Here is a 16,255-nt window from a genome sequence, read left to right on the forward strand (position 1 = left end):
GAAATACAGCTTTGAATTATGACGGACAGAAACGCACCCCTCCAATCATCCAGAAGTGATCATGTCTGCTGAAATCAATGAGTTTCCCGTTGAAGAACCACTTGAAGACGGGGTGTAGAGTGGAGTCTTTAGATACTTCACAAGGCAAGACAATGCTCTCCCCCACTGTGCCATCCATACTCAAAGGGGGGACTGTAATCTTGGTTGGTTCTGTAAAAAAAAAAAAAAAAAAAAAAGTTTAGATTGAGACAAAGGGAAAAAAAGGACCATGTGAAACTTTCACATGCATTACTTTAAAATACTTTAGATTTGTTGTAAAAAGAAATCTACAGTCCAAATGTTCTGGCTCCAGGACACAGGACTTGGGGGGCTTTTATAGTTCTAAGGGTGGCTTGCGGTTGAAATCATATCCCGGGGAGGTAGTGGTGGGGGGTGTTATGGTCCCCCTCAGATGAAATCATGTTCGGTTCCATTGCGTTTCTTGCGGGGGTTCAGATCATGGGGGGCATGATGCTTATGGAGTGCATGTTTCAAACTCCACTCGTGGAGGGCCATTGCCCTGCAGAATGTAGCTCCAACCAGCTCCAAAAACTTTTAAGGTTCAGGTGTGTTTAATTAGGGTTGGAGCTAAACTCTGCAAGACAGTTGCCCTCCAGGAACTGAATTTGACTCCCCTGCTTTAGAGAATTTTGGGCAATTTTCAGCCTGTCAGGCTTGGAGACTGAATTAGCTTAACCAGCTGAAACCAGCATGGTTTCCCTGTTGGGAGAGCAGCTAGACCAGCTTAAACCACCTTAAACCAGCTAAAATCATAGATGACATTTTTTAGTCAGCATGCACATGTTGATGCAATGACTGTAGCCATAAAAAAGGGGAGATTGCCTCATTTTAAAATTAATTTAAACAAACAAAATTATATATATAAAAAAATATATTTTCATGTCCTGAATTTGAATAACCCTTCTTGAAGCCATCAAAGTGTCTGAAAACATGCATATGTAATGCCTAAAGTTATTAAAGGAGTAAATTGAGAAAAAAAAAAAATAACAAAGCTTGCATCAGCAGCATATTTTTAATTAAACATGTAGAAAGTGACTGGGAGACGAGGAGAAAATCCGCTCCCGGTGCTGTGGACGGCTAAGGGTTTTTTCACACAAACGGCTGGACCAATAACTCACACATGACAAAAGCTTGGATGAGTTATACCTCTGTCAAACCGGCAGGAACATAAAACAACTATATATTTCATTATCAATTTCATGCTTGGGTTGCTCACTGTTTTTCCACTGGTTCTCATCCGGTTTAAGGCGTCCGCTTAGAAGCAAGAGAAATGTGCTGTTTGTAAAATGTGAAAGGTGTTTTACCTTTGACCACTAAAGTCCCAGAACTGCTGGATGTACCGAAGGGGTTTCTGGCAATGCAAGTGTACCTCCCTGCGTCAGACTTGGTAACGTTGGCGATCCTGAGGGTGCCGTCCTCTAAAATGGTTCGCCTAAAATTGTAAACAATTTTTTTTTAAATAAATTGAACAACCAATGACATCTTGCTATAACTTACAATAAATAAATTATATCCACACATACTACCATTCAATTGTTTGGTTTAAATGTTTTTATTTTAAAGAAATGACATGAAGGCCAAGTATGGTAACCCATACTCTGAATTTGTCCTCACACACAAAGCACTGGACAGTCATTTTTGCTCTGGCGCCTGGGGAGCGATTGGGGTTTAGGTGCCTTGCTAATTTCCTGCCGATATTGAGACTCGAACCCGCAACTTTCGGGTTACCAGTCTGAGTCTCTAACCATTAGGCCACGACTGCCCCAATTGTTGAAATTGAAAGTTTTATCCAGCAAGGAATACATTAAATGGATCAAAAGTGACAGTAAAGACATTTACACTGCTGCAAAATTACATTCAAAATCTTCAACTAATGTATAATAGAACTGTGTTAGGTATAGTAAAAGTATTTTGGCGGTGAAATTGACAACTCTACTGGAATAGATCAAAGAATAATAAAATATGGTCTTTAACCCAACACACTCTCTGACACACATAGTCTGCTCAGGTACTGGGATCAGAACTTTAATGTTCAAAGATACAGCAACCTTCTTTCCTTTCGTCTTGCCTTCCCAAAATAAATTCTTAAAGAGTCAGACTCAGCCCAACTATTCCATACTGAAAAACAACCCCGTATTTGTCTCTGTATGCTTGTGTTTCTTTTTAAAAAGTGTGAAAACTGTAGGAAATCATTTAGATTAAATAACCACAGCCAGATTTTTTCAACAGGATACAGTCAGTCAACTGGATTGTTAAAGATTAAACCTCTACATTCACAGGTGAATACTGCTATATTAAGACCAAGAATAAGGAGAGAGGGAAGAGTATGTAAAGGAGAAGCTGATTCGTTCAGGGTTGAATTCTCACCTGCGGTCTTATCATTATCCAACATATGAAAGATGCTATCGACACATTAAAAGGCGTTTCCAAAAATGTCTGGATCATGTGAGGAGATGTTGATAACATCTGACTGAAATGCTAACCTTCGCGATAGAGCTGCAACAGCACAAACAAAACAGAAACTCGCACTCTCTTCAAACAGGTTTTTATTAGTGGTGGTTGTTCATATACAGGTTATGGATTTTTCACAACCCCTAACCCTCAGTATTAAACACATATTTTGCCGTATACGAGTGGCAGCTAAAATGATGTGTTGTGTAGGAGTGTGGCGTGAGATGATATGTGCATTGTAAGTGATAATTTATGCATTGTAAAATTTAAATATAAAAAACAACAACAATAACACTAAATCAAGAATAAAACATGCTAATAAAATTCCAAAGACTTGCATTGAAGGAGGGACCAGAGACATAAAATGCTTAGACCAGTCTTACAAGTAGTCATCTAGTCTTAGTCATCTTATTGGTTCTTTAAGACTGATCATAACTTTTTGGTGACACTTTACAATAAGGTCCGTTAGTTAACATTAGTTAACTACATTAATTAGCATGAACTAATAATGAACTGCACGTATACAGCATTTATTAATCTTTGTTAATGTTAATTTCAACATTTACTAATACTCTATCACAGCTGTATTTTCATTAAATAACATTAACAAAGATAAAAAAAACAGTAACAAATAGATTGCTCATGGTTGTTTCATGCTAGTTAATACATTAACTAATGAACCTTATTGGAAAGTGTTACCAACTTTTTTAAGTCAGCTACATAAAAACATAGATGGGTCTCATTTGAATCTGAAAAATGAGACTGGTTACCCCTTGGTTAACAGCTACTTGGTCAGACTAGCTCTTAACATTGAGGCTAAGTTTATGCAAATGGCCAGACTTGGATCTTTTGATTAGGAACAGGAAGTAACCATCTAGCCAACACCAAGACCACCTTAGCACCTGCCTGGCAACATGTTAAAAATACTCAGAACAATCTAGCAACCATTTACATCACCTTATCAACTGTGGTAAACTTTTGTACCACTCACCACTTTTGTACCACTCGAGTAGACTTTTGTACCACTCAAAATTGAATTCTGATTTATTTCTTGCAAGTATATTTCATATAACTGGAGGAAACAGTTCTCAGAAGTGCTTCATCTACCTTGATGTGCATCAACAAGCATTGCTGCTTTGTTTTTAATAACTAGGAAGGGATTGGAAGGAATGATAGATAAATAAATACAGCAATGTAAATATATGACGCTGAGATCCGCTGTGACCTTCTCCCAGAACAAATCAAACATGAGCGCAGCAGACCTGCCAGCTCAGAAATCAAACAATTTCAGCCGCAGCTTTTAAAAATAAATATGTATTTATTATGGCTCAGAGAACATGCTTTACGCCGAGAGCTTTCATCTGATTTATTGACAAAAATATCAAACACTGAGCGATAGAAGCGTGCCGACCAGACGACCCGTGAGCAATGAGCTGCAAAACCAATAGAAAAAAGGCAAGAGCTATCTGCTTACGGAACAAAACTTCTGACCACACATAGCCACATTTATATTTGCGTCAAGCCGTGATGGCTTTGTAATCAGTCTCTGAGCCTTCCTGTGGAATATGATGACTAATCGATGCTTCTCCTCACAAGTTGGGGCACGTCCAGAGAATCACTACGGTGAGGCTGCAACACATTGACTTGATACTAACTCAGGAGTGTGAGATCCAACATTGGATTGACACCTTCATGCTTGCACCTCTTCAAAATAAATCACAGTGTAATGGCTGTGAAAATCAGACAATCACGCATTTTTACCCACTAAAACAAAGCATCAATCTGTTCCTTTACTCGTGTCTAATGTAGGTGTCAGTAGGTTCAGAAGGGCACAATACCTACACCATTGTTCAAATGTTTGGGGTCGGTAAGATGTTTTAGAAAGAAGTCTCTTCTGCTCACCAAGGCTGCTTTTATTTGATCAAAAATGCAATAAAGACAGTAATATTGTGAAATATAATAACTGCTTTGTATTTTTATATATTTTATACTGTAATTTATTCCTGTGAATGTAAAGCTGAGTTTTTAGCAGCCATTACTCCAGTTTTCAAGAAATCATTTGATCATTTATTCACAGTCACGTTTGATGAATTTAATGTGCCCTTGTAGAATAAAACTATCAATTTCCCCAAATATTTGAATTGCAGTGTGCATAGTATACACATTTTCACACTTGAAATTCATTTTCCAAAGCAACAAACATATCAGCCATGATTTTAATCTCTTTCTTTCTTTCTTGAATAGTTTTAAATTTTAAATTTAATTTTAAACTAGATACCAATTGCTGAATTAACCGTAATATTCAATATTAATATTGTATATTACATGTTCAATAATATTGCTTGAACAATGTAGGTTGAAACATTTTGTCTGCATAATAATTTCAATTTTACATGATATATTTTTAAAGAGTATGCAGTGTACAGTGTGCAATATGCAGTACACTAGTATTCCATTTCAAACACAACTAACAGAGTGTAATAGCATATCCCACAATACAATGCACTCCACTTGACACACCATTTCCTTTCATTGTTTGAGCGAAGTGTCAAAATATTTGACTCAAAATTCTATTTAAAAAATGACGACTGAATGCATCTATCTGATAAAATATCTGTATCTCTATCTGCATATTGCATTATATTTCACATTTCCTATTTGTAAAAAGATATTTGTGCAGTGTGGACAATGTGCCATAGTGTGTCCCACAATGCATTTGAGTGCATTGTCAAAAGTTAAGACATTAAAACATAACCATAAAATAACTACTTGCAAAATGACAACTAGATGCCACTTCCTGAATTAAACATGTTCATTAGTGCATGTTGCTTTAAATAGGCTACTATTTCCAAAACAGTATGCAGCATGCACAATAGTGTATCCCACAATGCAGTGCACTCGACCGTCCATTTGCTTCCTGGCACATTTGAGTGGCCAATTCCACTCCAGACCTGAAAATACTGCAAAATAACTATTTCCAAAATGATAACTGGATGTCGCTTTCTGAATTAAACATGAACTCTTTACTGAACTGTTTATTTTTGCATATTGCTCCATATACGCTACAAAACTTTAGTATACATACTGTGCAGTATTCAGTTAGGAGTGTGTTAGAACTCCATTTCAGATACTCCGAGGCTTACCTTTACCCTCTGATAGACAGTATCTGATACACAGTCTTGCACCTCTTGTCTCACTTCCTCAGTTCGCTCTAACTTCCACTGGCTCTCCCCCTTTCCATCACTCCCTCTCTCCCACATCCAATAATCACATAGTTCCACAGAGACCCTGGGCAGCATCAGTGAGTCATGGCATGTGTGTTCTCTCTCAGGTCCAGATGGACCACAGTGCACAGAATGAGCTCCCATTGGTTATCGCTCCATCCCCATCCATTACTGGAGATCATACACTCGTCCCTCCTGCCACCTGTTCTGACATGGCCATGCTAGAATGATTCTGTCCTGTTGAAACCCCACAGGAAAGACTCAGAACCAGGGGTGTATTAATTAGTGTTCCACTAGGCACTCACTCTTGTGTGAAAAGTGCCATCAGGAAGGATGTTGTTGGTTTTGAATGTGCAACATCTGTGCCTCAGCAATGTGTGTTCAATATGGACAACAAAAGGCAATTATGTTTGAATAAAAATATGGACATATATGGAAATATCACACAGTAATGGGCTGATGCTTTGCAAATAATGACTGCTGAAGGAGGAAAAGAAAGAAACAGGAAGTTGAAAAATGTATTCTCATTATAAAATGTAATAAAATGTTAGTGTTATTTTTATGGGAAGTAATATTAATTTTGTGCCCCCCACCTCCACCCCATTTTATCTGCAACATACTTGTAATGAGCACAATTCGATTCCACTGAAGTTCTACTCAAATGTATTTTTGTATTATTTTGCCATTTTAAATCCCATAAAATCAAAATCGGGAGTTTTGTCCTTGTCCATTAGCTCTGAGGCCACCAACACTACTGTTTAAACTTTTTGGTTCAGTAATTTTTTAAAAGTTTTTTTTTAATTAACTTCATTCAGCAGAGAAACATTCAACTGATCAAAAGTGACAGTTAAGACCAAATTAATCCTGTGCTTTTCATCTTTAAATAATCAAAGAATCCTAAAAAACAACACATGATCATGGTGGTCACAAAAATAATAAGCAGAACAACTATTTTCAACCATGATAATAATAATTTAATATAATAAATAATAGTTTCTAAATGTTTCTTGAGCATCCAATCTGCATATTAGAATGATGCTAATAATTCGGCTTTGCCATCACAGGAATAGATGACATGTTAAAAATATTACAATAGAAAACTAGAAAAATAAAAATGGAAAACATTTGAATAATATTTCACAATATTACTATTATATTGTATTTTTTATCCAAATTGGTGAACATAAGAGACTTCTTAAAAAAAAAAAAAAAAAATTTTGGTTTGAATTATTATTATTTTTTTTTTTACCAAGTCCAAACATTTTAAAGGTAGTATTTATGCTAGTGTTAGTGTACTATTAGCAAGTGAACCCAATTAACTCTATTTCTGCAAACATGGGAAAATTTGAGTTTTTCAACAGCATTTATATCATGGTGTTAATGTAACAATAATTTGAAAACTAATAAAAAACTGTGCCGATGCCTGCAAGAAACTGCCCTGTGCGAATGACCGCAAAGACGTTTCCCCACAACCCTGAACTGCTGCGGTGCAAACAAACCCCAAGGCTCGGGGGACAACAGGAGTGCAAGTGGCTCATTTGGCACCTTTCATTAGCGACCGGTCTGCTGACCCGTACCTCTTGCTGTCTTTCAGGAACTCGTTGCCTCTCCTCCAAGAGTACGAAGCTTTGGGGGACGCGTGCGGTCGGCATTCGATGACAGCTTCTCCACCTCTCTGGATCAGTGTGCTCTTCTTCAGTGCGTTTTTTGAGAAGTCTGGAGGTGAGGCTGAAAACATGCGATATGTGATTTATTATAAATTCTGAATACCAGGGTTTCCACACATTTTGAATGGCACCGAAATAAATTTTTCTTTACCAAAACACCTTTTCATTTAGTCAAAAACTGAAACCAAAAATACAGTTTATTTCATCATTAAAAAATGTATCACATTTATTTAATAATCAGCATTCAAATAATCATAGTCATATGTAAACATTTAAATTCCACATGAGGCAGTTTTTAATTATGCTGAGCCATTACACAAGCCATTTCAGTACGTTGTACTGTATATTTCAACGTATCGATGCTCTGCATTGCCACTTGAACTGTCAAGCCACATTAAACAGTGCCAAAATGCCATTTATTATTTAAATTTAGTTATAAAATAGACAGAACTTGAAAGCTCAGAATTTGTTTCATATCAAAAGTAACAAAGCACAGTGCTTATTGTGATTATTGGATGGTAGGCTGTTTCGATCAAAACTGAATATTTTTGTTTGCTGGAATTTCAGTGCATCACTACTTTTAATGATTACTAATATGATTTTAAAGGTACACTATGTAACTTTTGGCCCTCTATCAGTTAATAAACAAAACTACATGCATTTTGCGGAAGAACAGCTTTGGTTGGTGCGGAACTGTGCGAATGAATATGGTTAACCTATTGCTCATAAAACAAATCACTACAAGGCTTAAGAGATGTAACCAGTTTAGATGGAAAGAATCACAAACTGACTATCTGAAGATGCTACTATAGCTATACCCAGTAATCGACACAGTACTTCCATGAAAATGAATTCCAGCACAGCACTACAACAATCATAATGACCCTTCACAATAATGCTTTACAATGAACTCTGTAAGAGAGCAACAAATGGTAATTTATCTGTTCAATAAAACCTAACTCACCTGTTAAATAATAAAAACGCCATCGCCGCGTCACTTTTACATCGTTTTACAATCTCTCAGTTCTCTCCTTCTCCGAAAAGCCAAGCCAGTGTTGATTCTCGTTTTATTAAAAGCTGTCACATTCTCTTTTTGTCAGCAAAGTCTTTTCTGTTCAGCATTTTTATAAAATGTCACTCCCACACCATACACAAGTTAAAGGTGCTGAAGCAACTTTTCTCTATTCACAGATATGACAAGACACACGTGGGCGAGATACCTATGATCAGTACGCAATTTCCCATGAAAACCATCCAGTTAGGTCTAAAATATAGACACTTATAATAGGCTGACCATAGTGAATAAGGGTAAGACTTTAAACCGTGAATAAGGGTTGATTTTATTTAAAATTTGTTAACTTTGAACAAAAAAAAAAGTTACATAGTGTACCTTTAAAAACAGCTGATTAAATATTTTAGGACAGAACATAACTAGAAAAAAAAAGAAATTCTTCACTACATAGCAAATTCCATTAAATACCAAGACTTTTCCAGGTCTGAAACAGTTTTGATCACAGATGTTTGTCGAAAATTGTATAACATTGAAAGGTGCTTACCCACAACTTTGAGTTCAGCGCTAGCATATATGACTCCGTTATCATTCTCTGCCAAACACTGATACATGCCAGAATCCATCAGGTTTATGTTGGAGATGGTTAACTTGCCACCATCAACACGAATTCTGTCCTGAGCATAAACAAAACTGTCAGCACAGATTGTGACCACGACTAATAAACCAGATTTCAAATATATAGACATTTCAACATGCACACTCCAGCACACAATCAGCATATTAAGTGTCTTAGCATTTCCGGGAAAAGGGAAAATGCGTTTAGGGATGTTATTCTGGCGGTTAGTATTATCACCTGAGAGACCAAAGGCTGTCCATTCGTGAGCCATCTGTAAACAGGTTGAGGTTTTCCATTAGCCTTGCACTCCCAGTGAAGATCAGACTCAATAGCCATGTTTGCGTCATATAGAGTCTGCGACCACTGCAGGTGTTCCACATCTGCGTGAACAGCAATGAACTAAAATATAACAAATGCAGAGGTCTGCATCCTGCCTTAACACAACGTTTGTCTCTCTGAACTTTCTCCCTTGCAATACATTGCAAGAATAATGAAAGCATTGTGTTTTATAAACCATCAAAAAATGAGGTTACTGTGTGCACATTAATTCGAGATGATTCTTCTTGTCCTGTAGAAGAGCACTGTTGCAGTGCATATCTTGTGGGTATTCTGGGCAGGCTAAACAACACCTACTATAGCCATTCTAATTAGTCTTGCCTTGACAATAAAATCTATTCTTTCATTATTTATTATTTACCACAGGCTGCCGTGTGATCCGTTATCTGACTCATTAAAAATTTAAATTTCTCGTATTGATTCTCCTGCAGTAATCGTGATGGCAGACAAAATGCTGCATGGATAGGAGAGATAAACAAGGTCTTTTAACATTGAGAAAAATACTCTGCATACAATCTTTTGGACACAGCTGTCTAAATATTTATATAGTGTTTGGCATGGTAATGGCTATGACAATGTTGGTATGTTTGGTCTTGGTGGAAAGGATCTACTGTGCTGCTGCTGCTTTTATTGTACGTGAGTGTACATGAACTACATGTAGCAGATCTATACAGGTGGAGCTGGGGAAGGTGGAGGGTTTTTGAAAGCATGCTGCACTGCTAAGGCAAATGCTAATTGAAGGTTGAGCATTCAAGCTCATTGGCTACTGAAACAGGAAGAACCAATCATCTGTGCCATATTGAGAATGATGTGATTGCAAGCAGGTTGAGTTGAGGACCAATCAGCCTGTGCCATCTAGAGTTTCATGACAGAACTTTGTATTTCTTACTTTGAAAAACAAGACGTCCTTTTGCAATGCTGCGTCCTTTGGAGTTTTCGGCCACACATTCATAAAGTCCAGAATCCTCTGGACGGAAATATGGGATCTCTAGGACACCATTTGAGTGATTTATCTTCATTTTTCCAGGGAAAGGGTTTCCGTCTGCTCTCTTCCAGGAAATAGAAGGCACTGGACTGAGGAAAGTCGAGAAAAGAGACCATATTTACATCACACTGTGCTGAGATGATCTATGGAGGCTTTACATGGTTCATCAAAGCAGAACATGTTACTAGTTAAAGTAAAATGTGATTCACCATCCGTTCCTGCACAGTTATGGATATAATGACATATTCCCAATCCCTTGCATGTTTGTTTATTTATCATTTTGGTTAAGTACATTTTCCAGCCATCAATAAAATAGATGTTAAATACATCACAATTCAAAAGTTTCGGGTCAGTAATATATATTTTTAAGAACTGAATACTTATATTTTGCAAGAAGCATTAAATTGATCAAAAGTGATATTAACGATTTATAATGTTACAAAAGATTTCTATTTCAAATAAATGCTGTTCTTTTGAACTTTCTATTCATCAGAGGAAGCGCAGCTGTTTTTCACACTGATAATCAAAAATGTTTCTTGAGCACCAAATCAGCATAATAGAATGATTTCTGAAGGATCACGTGACACTGAAGACTGGAGTAATGATGCTGAAAATTCAGCTTTGCCATCACAGGAATTGACACAATGTAGCTTTATTCCCATTGTAGCTTTATTCAATTTATAAATAAAATATAAAAATACATGGCATGGCAGCATCTCTGTTCTAGACCCATTCAACCTCCAGTATCCCAGCATCCCTTAACACATTACCCGTGGACAATCCAAAGCCAGAACCCTGCCCAACCCCTGGGTCACAGTCTGCAGCTGTTTTTAAAATAATGGCCGCCACCCTTCATCTGCTTCCTAGTACTTCACAAAGATTAAAAGATCCTGTAGATTTCGGAGACATTTCTCTTAAATAAACTGCTAAGATGTACTATGTGCCAAGTGTGGCAATCCCCAGTTAAGCAAGGCAACCCTCTGGGGGCAAGAAGTCCATCTGTTAGTAAAGTAGAGACCTACTTTCCTAAAGCGAAACACTCCAGTCGAACCGATGATCCTTTGGCAACGTGGAGCACTTTTTCAAACTGGACCTCAATCTTCGGCTCATATTCCCCCATCACAGCTGTAAAATAAGGATAAACAAGCATAAGTCTTTTAGGGTGAAAGCAATGCACTCCAATTCAAATCAAACTATTTATAGTATATCAACTGAAGTGCAAACAAGGCTTATAAACAAGTCTACAAAAACATGCAGCTTGCCAACAAACCCTGCTGAAAAGAGAATGGCTGGTCACCAGAATATGTAGTGCTTTGGATGCTGATGTTCACACTAGGCTTTTAACTAGGTTGACTTTTTTAGTCATAGTTTTGTATTTTTGTACTTTTCCAATATTTTGGCATGTCATATTCATTACTTTTAGTCCATCTGACTCATGATTATACTTTTAGACTTTTTTTGTTGTACTTTTTTGGTGAAAAAAAAAAAAAAGTAAAATTAATGTATTAATATATAAAACATCATAATAGACCAAAATGTTAAATTATTATTATTTTTATAATTTGAATAAACAAAATACATATCAGTTGATGATAATGTGAAAAATGAAACTTCACACATATATTATGAAAAACATTCATTCAAATATGTATCATACATACATACCATATAAAAGATAATCAAAATATAACATGAAAACAGTGCTTGTATTAGATAAATTGTGAATTCTTAAATACTATAAAAATAAATAAAACTTTCGTCAACTAACACTTTTGGTAGTTATTTTGTTTAATTTTTACTGAGATCAACTGCTTAGCCAACCGGTTTTAGCAAAAGCTTATTCAAGCAGCTTTAGCAAAAATATCACGACGGTGGACCAGCTGATTGACTAGCACCACAACTAGAAAATCATGTAAATTTATGCTGGCCTAAAATGGTCTTTTCAGCAGGGAATGTAGATCAAACACAAGGAAAAGTAAGAAATAAGAATTAGTAAAGTAATAAGAGTTTGGCAGTGGTCTTGAGCCCAAAATATTCATAGATAAAAATATTCAATATTCACATTAACTCAAAATATTCAAAACCTCCCCGCCCTACTTCACATACCTTGTCTGGGTGAATATTAAACAGACACTAATGACTGGTGATGTTGAGCCTTCCGGGGTATGTGTGTGTGAGAGAGAGGGTGTGCGAGTTCATCTCTGTTTCTTAATGCAACATCTCTCTCTCTCTCTCTCTCTCTCTCTCTCTTGCTCTCTCTCTCTCTCTCTCTCTCACACACACACACACAGTTGGCTGAGCATGGCTTAGAGACTATGAATACACAAATGCTACATCTCTGAGTGGCAGCAAAGCAAACACTGTCATGCTCAAATCCACTGATTCATCACTGTTAGCAGTTCCTCCAGGCTACTCACCATCCCGACGTAGCACCACTGGAGTTGGGGAACTGTGGACCGTCGTGTTGGTCATCACATTCCTCACCACACATGTGTAGTTGCCCACGTCTGACGTCTCTACCTTAGCGATATACAAGTTTCCAGTCCTCTGGGACACAAAGCGTCGGTTGTCCCCAACAGCAACGCTGGGGCGGCCATTAAATATCCAGGAATATCTGATATCTGAGAAAATTGTCAGATGACATTACAAAATTTTTATGCCCACAATTCTTTTTAAGAAACACTTTCAGTATATACTGTATGTGTATATTTATGTATATAATGCATGCCATACTTAGTGTACAGCTTGATGCCTCATGAAAAAGACTCTTTAAAAACTTTTTTATTAAATTCAACTATTTGTGGAAGAAGCTTGTTAGAGCTCAGCCATGGGAAAAGAGTTTGTATGTAACAAAGTTAAAGCAATACAGTTTCGATTTTGACAGCCAAGCAACAGCAAACTAATAACGTTCAATAAAAAAGGCACAAAGCCACTACAAAACATCCAAACACTTCGGTTTGTGACAACTTTATAAAAATGCACAATTAAAAACTACACTAAATTCAGCAGTCATGTGAATATATTTTAATAAAGTGGGATTTGACAGGCCCTCTTAATTTACACAAACCTAATTTACTGTTAGGTCAAATTCATCTTGTCATGAATTAAATAAAAGTTCATACTGTCACAAGTCATACTGTCATTCATCTAAAATAAAAGTCATGCAAGTTCCTTTTGTCTTGATAGCCTTTTCATTTTTTTCTTTATCTATATTCCTTCATGTCACCTCTCACTCTTTCTTAACGAGACAGGGAAATATGAAGAGGAGATAAAAGGAATACAGGAAGAGCACACAGCAAGGCCTGTGGTATAAAATAAAGTATGAAAGTATCAAATTAAGCAGCATTTATTAGAGGGCAGACAGGGGGTTAGAGTGGCTGAAATATGGATTGATAATGGCTATTTAAGGTTCAAACAGCATATCTAAAAGTCTACAGCACCAAGAAAAAAATAACCATTTGGCTTCCAGATAGAAAAAGGTGAATTAAAACCATCATAAATGGAGAAGTGACAAGGTGGGCGACCTCTCGTCATTACTGGGCACTGTGCTTTAGGCTTTTGCTCTCTTAGGAACCAAATTCACAGCCACTATAATCTGAAATCACATGAATTGTGTACAGTGCAGTGCAATTTTGATCAAATAAATGCAGCCTTGGTGACTATAAGATAATATTTTTGAGAACAAGAGATTTCTCTTTTGAGACTCCAAACTAATGGTAATACATACCAAAATATTTACATTTAATCATTTAGCAGACGCTTTTATCCAAAGCGATAGAGCAATAGAAGCAGTCAAATGAACATTAGGGCAACAATATACAAATGCCATGACCATATACATGTTAATGCATACATGACGTACATATTTCTCATGTACCAGAGTAAAAATAATTAGTTCCCAAGAGCAAAAAAGACAGATTTCAAATGGTACACTTTCTGAGTGGTCCTCCATGCCCAGCAACTGCCTTTGGGGTGAAAGGGGATGCTAAAAATCACTTCCAGCACCGCATAAAATCACTTCCTGGACTGAGTAGCAGTATCTAAACATTGTATAAAGTCCAATAATGTATGATCCATACAACAGAGCCTCGGATTACGGAATTTGGCAAACAGTCAAGGGTGGTGTGGCGAAAATAGAAGATGGAGGGTGGTGGCAGAGATTGGGGAAGGTATGGGGCACTGAAGGCCATTGATTCGACTGGAAATGTGGTGGAATGACAGAACGCCGGTGCGGTGGCATGAAATTGCACCTCTGGAGCCTGTGTGCGTGGCTCTTTGAGGGACTGCTAATCAGCTCTATACAGAGAGAGAAGAGGTGCACAGCTGGACTGGGGGATAAAGAGACATGTCGCTTTAAACCAGCCACCACATGCCTTTATTACCTTTCAACAGAAGGCCAAGGCTTAAGAAAATAACCTTTCCAAATGACCACAAGGGCACAAGTGCCATTAAGGAGGAGGAGGGGGATCTAAATGCCACGAGGCTGGTGCATGAATGCAAGAGCGGGAGCTCCAGAGTGAGCCATTGTGCTCCGGTCATTTGAAAGCTTGATTTGCTCACAATATGAGATGATTAAGACACAATCTGAACCAACATGCACCATACATAATAAGTGAGCAGAGCAGAATGAGGTTTTCTTTGACATCTCTAGCACGAAATTGACCCTTTGCAGGGAGTTTGATTGACAGGCGATCTGACCAATCACAATCCACCATCCGCTGGATCAGCCATTTTTGTCCGACAAAGCAGTCAGGAGAGTTAGTAGATAAACGTTGGAGGATTTGAACTTGAAAAACGGTGTGTACTGTCTTTCCGCACTTAAAACATTCCTTCTTACGTTCATTCACGTTTATTTGATGCTATAAATTAACTAGAAGGAAGAGATGATCTGTTCACGAGCACCTTTAACTGAGGCTCTACGGCGATCTGTTAGACGCATTAAAGAGCCACAAAACGGTATTTATTGTTTAAATTTCTTTAAGAAATGACCAATTTTGAAAGGTGAGAATTTGTTTCATATCAAAAGTAACCTGGTCTGTCCTTTCTGTCAGCACGTTGTCAGTAACTACTAGTAACTAGTAGCACTAGCAACAGTAACTAAAGGGGGCGGGTCTTTACGAACGGTCAATTGCCACTTGCGGTGAATTCCTGACCTTGGATTAGCTTGGCATTATCCTACAGGCTAAACATAGTGCTCGAACTGATAAAAAATAAATAAAAAAATTGTGCTGTGGAAAGAGGTCAATAGGTTTTGCAAACAATTGTCACTGCTGTTTTGTATGAAAGTCTCTTATTGGAGAGTGGAAAAGAATGGATCATTTCAAAGAATAGGGGCTTTGTGTATTTGTATGCAAAAGAAACCCTGATGCGCATAAGAGACTAACATTCAAATTCATATGGAATACAATAAAATGTACCTCCAAAGTGGGGTGGCGGACCGCACAGGAGCACAACAGCCTGTCCTTCCCTCACTAATACTGGACTTCTGGCCTTGCTGCTGAAATTCTGCAGGTCTGCAAAAACAAAATAATGGGATCGCCATAACTTTTCATTAAAGGCAGTGTCATCGCTCTGACGTGCAACAGACGACTCGCAGAGCAGGGACCTTTAGAAATGCCACTCTATAGCACAGGAAGGGACAGGCAAAAATGACATCCCACACTGGGCTAAAGCTGTGGTGTTTATTCAAATGTCAGTTCTCCAGCCTCATGAATGTACTATACGGCTGTGTGGAATGAGTTTTGTGTAACCAAAAGATAAACTGCAAGAAAAAATATTTGAATTAAGTGAGGTTAATGCATAAATAAAGAATTTTTTTTTGTTTAATTAGGTAAGAATTTGAAAGTGTGGTAAACAAATAAATATAACTTAGTTATATGAAATGCAATTAACACATTCTGAAAT

General features: G+C 37.3%; 1 protein-coding gene across 1 annotated transcript in view; it reads right to left on the reverse strand.

The window, feature by feature from the left end:
- The window catches only part of cntn6 (contactin 6), an 87,116-nt gene that overhangs the window by 14,807 nt on the left and 56,054 nt on the right, over positions 1-16,255 (reverse strand). The window contains exons 5-13 of the mRNA XM_081379744.1: positions 15,769-15,864; positions 12,769-12,972; positions 11,374-11,476; positions 10,256-10,440; positions 9,268-9,410; positions 8,959-9,088; positions 7,313-7,463; positions 1,365-1,492; positions 38-210 (exon numbers count right to left, since the gene is read on the reverse strand). Of these exons, the coding sequence (XP_081235870.1) occupies positions 38-210; positions 1,365-1,492; positions 7,313-7,463; positions 8,959-9,088; positions 9,268-9,410; positions 10,256-10,440; positions 11,374-11,476; positions 12,769-12,972; positions 15,769-15,864 (1,313 nt within the window). The remainder of the gene's footprint in view (positions 1-37; positions 211-1,364; positions 1,493-7,312; positions 7,464-8,958; positions 9,089-9,267; positions 9,411-10,255; positions 10,441-11,373; positions 11,477-12,768; positions 12,973-15,768; positions 15,865-16,255) is intronic.

The sequence above is a fragment of the Scardinius erythrophthalmus genome (genome assembly GCF_964197995.2).
Source record: "Scardinius erythrophthalmus genome assembly, chromosome: 12".
NCBI classification, from domain to species: domain Eukaryota; kingdom Metazoa; phylum Chordata; class Actinopteri; order Cypriniformes; family Leuciscidae; genus Scardinius; species Scardinius erythrophthalmus.